Source organism: Primulina eburnea, chromosome 5 (genome assembly GCF_022965805.1).
Source record: "Primulina eburnea isolate SZY01 chromosome 5, ASM2296580v1, whole genome shotgun sequence".
In the NCBI taxonomy this organism is placed as follows: Eukaryota; Viridiplantae; Streptophyta; class Magnoliopsida; order Lamiales; family Gesneriaceae; genus Primulina; species Primulina eburnea.
The window spans coordinates 18020495-18023550 of NC_133105.1; the positions used below are offsets into that span (position 1 = coordinate 18020495).

The window sequence follows — 3056 nt, forward strand, 5'->3', positions numbered from 1 at the left end:
GGAAATGAATGGGTAGAATAGAAAGTTGATCTTGAGCCAAATAGAAAATGAAAGTGCAGAAACGGTATGACAAATGTGGCAGTAGTTGTGGTTTTTAGTATAATGTTTTGTATATTGATCCAATTGATGTGAGGCCACTTCCATTAGAAAGATAAGATATAAGGTTATAACTTTCACGTTTTGAGTTTTGTTCAAATCATTAGGGAAGAGAGCCAAAAGTGGCCCGAAGTGTGTCGTATGTTTCGTTGTTCCTGCACTGACACATGTTGGGAGAATGAGCATAACTTTTTACTCAGACCTCCAAATGACCTGAAACCAGTGGGAAATTTACGAAAACACATAGGGCTACAACTTTCATGTTGACCACTTTTGCTAATTCGGAAGTTAGAAATGAGTTTTTCGGCAGAATTTGACGCGCATATGCGCCAGAACTCGCGCATATGCGCCGGATGGGCAGAAAAGGCCGCGCATATGCGCCCAACAATCTGTATAAAAAATAAAAACACGTTTTTAGGCTCTAAAAGGTTTATATATTGCATTGGATAGGGCTTATTCTTATTTCCAATTTCCTTTCTCTTCTCCTTAATCGATCAAACCCTTGCTCCCTCAAGTTTTCTTCCCTTCAATTCTTCACTCCAAATTTAAAGATTATAGTATATTTCTTACTTGCTCCTATCTAAATCTTCAAACTTCAAGGTAAGAACTTACTATTCTTGGAGTTTATAAGGGTTTGGAGTATTGAGGGTTAAGTTGGGTTCATGATTCATTGGATTATTGGAGATGATTTATGATTATGATTGTGATTATTGTTGTAGGATTCATTCAAGATCATCATAGCCATCATAGTGATTGTGGGTAGTAAGTAGAAACTTCTCCTTGAGCTCACATGATGAATATATGTATATAAGCCATGTTTATTGATAATTAGCTCATTTCATTGGTATATATTTGATCTATATATTGTTATATGTTCATTGTTCAAAGATTTTCATTGAATTCATTGATCAAGGAGCTAATACACCATTGTGCCTACCAAGTGTTTGTATAAATGCCTCAATAAGAGTTCTATGACTAAAGCCAAGGAATTATAGTAATTCATGCATGTTATTGGCCAATCACATGATTATGAGTATCTCTCACAGTTTTGATATATTTATACATCAAAGAGATACTATCCACAGGTCACAGGTCACAGACTATCATTTCCTTTCCTTTCACTCATGCCATAAGATACTATCCATATTGCCTTGATTATGTAATGTTAATTGAAGATAGTATTGCTCTACTTTCATTGCCATTGCTATAGCCACGTTTTAAGCCAAAGTTATATATATGTAATTGCTATGTATAGCTTTCTACTTACTGAGTTTATTCTCATTCCAGTTATTTCATGTGATGCAGGTAATAAAAAGAAGTGAAACGGATTGTGCGAGGCGGAAGAAGTCATATAGAATGCCATGGGAAAGACTTGTTATCATGTCACTTTTTATTTGGGATACAATGAACATGAGAAGTTTTAAAATATCATGTAGTTTGTTAAATGAATGGGGGGAAAAACAAGTTAGTATGTTGGCTTGTGGTTATGAGTTGTCTGCTATTTTGTGAACGATCATGTATATTAGTATGGATAATGTTTATGATGTAAAGGATATATTGTTCTTTCCCTTTTAAATGTTAAGGATTCCGCATACGTTAATTAGTTAATTAAAATGTCATGGGAGGAGGGTTGTTTCATTCTTGCACTGCAGAAGCACATGCCACAAATTCTGCTTCCATTGTGGATAGTGATACACGAGTTTGTTTCTTGCTTCTCCAAGAGATGCATCCATCATTTAGCAAGAAAGCATAACCAGAAGTTGATTTACGCTCATCTAAATCACCACCCCAATCAGCATCTGTGTATCCTTTCAATGTTAAATCTTTTCCTTGATAACAAAGGAAGTAATCTGTAGTGCCTTTTAGGTATCTTAGAATCTTTTTAACTGCACTCCAGTGTCTTCTTCTTGGATTAGATTGATACCTGCTGACCAGACCCATGGCATAACAAATATCGGGACAAGTACACATCATTGCATACATTAAACTTCCAATAGCACTAAAATATGGGACTTTAGACATCTCATGGATTTCTTCAGAATTGTTTGGGCACATTTCACGATTTAAGATGGGACTTTAGACATCTCATGGATTTCTTCAGAAGTGTTTGGGCACATTTCACGATTTAAGTTTTCACCTTTGGCCACAGGAGTATCAATGGGTTTGCAATTTGACATTCTAAATCGTTCTAGAATCTTTTTAATGTAAGATTCTTGAGAAAGTGCAAGATGTCACTTAGAACGATCTTTGTGAATTTTAACACCTAGGATGTAATCTTCCTCACCCATATCCTTCATTTCAAAATTTGAGGACAACCATTTCTTAATGGTTTCTATATACTCCTTGTCATTCCCAGCTAACAATATGTCATCGACATAAAGAGATAGAATCACAAACTTTTTATTGGATCCTTTCACATATACACAATGGTCTTCATCTATCATAATGAAGTCATATGAGATTATTTCTCTGTGAAATCTCAAATACCATTGTCTAGAAGACTGCTTAAGGTCGTAAATTGATCTATTCAATTTACAACTTTGTTTTCTTGACCTTTAACAATGAACCTACTGGTTGTTCAATGTAGATTTCTTCCTCAAGTTCTCCATTGAGGAAAGCAGGCTTTACATCCATTTGATATAATTCTAAATCCAAATTAGCAACTATGGCCAATAATAAACGAATAGAAGTAAATATCACTACTGATGAAAAGGTTTCTTCGTAATCAATACCCTCTTGTTGAGTATAACCTTTTGCCACTAGTCGAGCATTATACCTCTCTATAGTTCCATCAGACTTTTGCTTAATTTTGATAACCCATTTTTTCCCAATAGCTTTATGTCCTTTTGGAACTTCAACTAGTTCCCAAACTTGGTTTGATTTCATTGAATCCATTTTTTCTTCCATTGCATTCATCCATTTGTCCCTTGAAGGACAAGATAGAGCCTCACCTATGTTTT

At 34.9% G+C, this 3056-nt stretch overlaps 1 protein-coding gene across 1 annotated transcript; it reads right to left on the bottom strand.

Moving 5' to 3' along the window:
* Positions 1 to 1731: 1731 nt before the first annotated feature.
* LOC140831417 (secreted RxLR effector protein 161-like) lies at positions 1732 to 2151 on the bottom strand. Its single transcript, XM_073195172.1, has one exon. The coding sequence runs from the start codon at positions 2149 to 2151 to the stop codon at positions 1732 to 1734; it is 420 nt and encodes a 139-aa protein (XP_073051273.1).
* Between the last annotated feature and the right edge of the window lie 905 nt (positions 2152 to 3056).

Excerpts from the sequence above, each read along its gene's own strand:
- LOC140831417 (XM_073195172.1), bottom strand. The coding sequence starts at position 2,151 with ATGTGCCCAAACAATTCTGAAGAAATCCATGAGATGTCTAAAGTCCCA.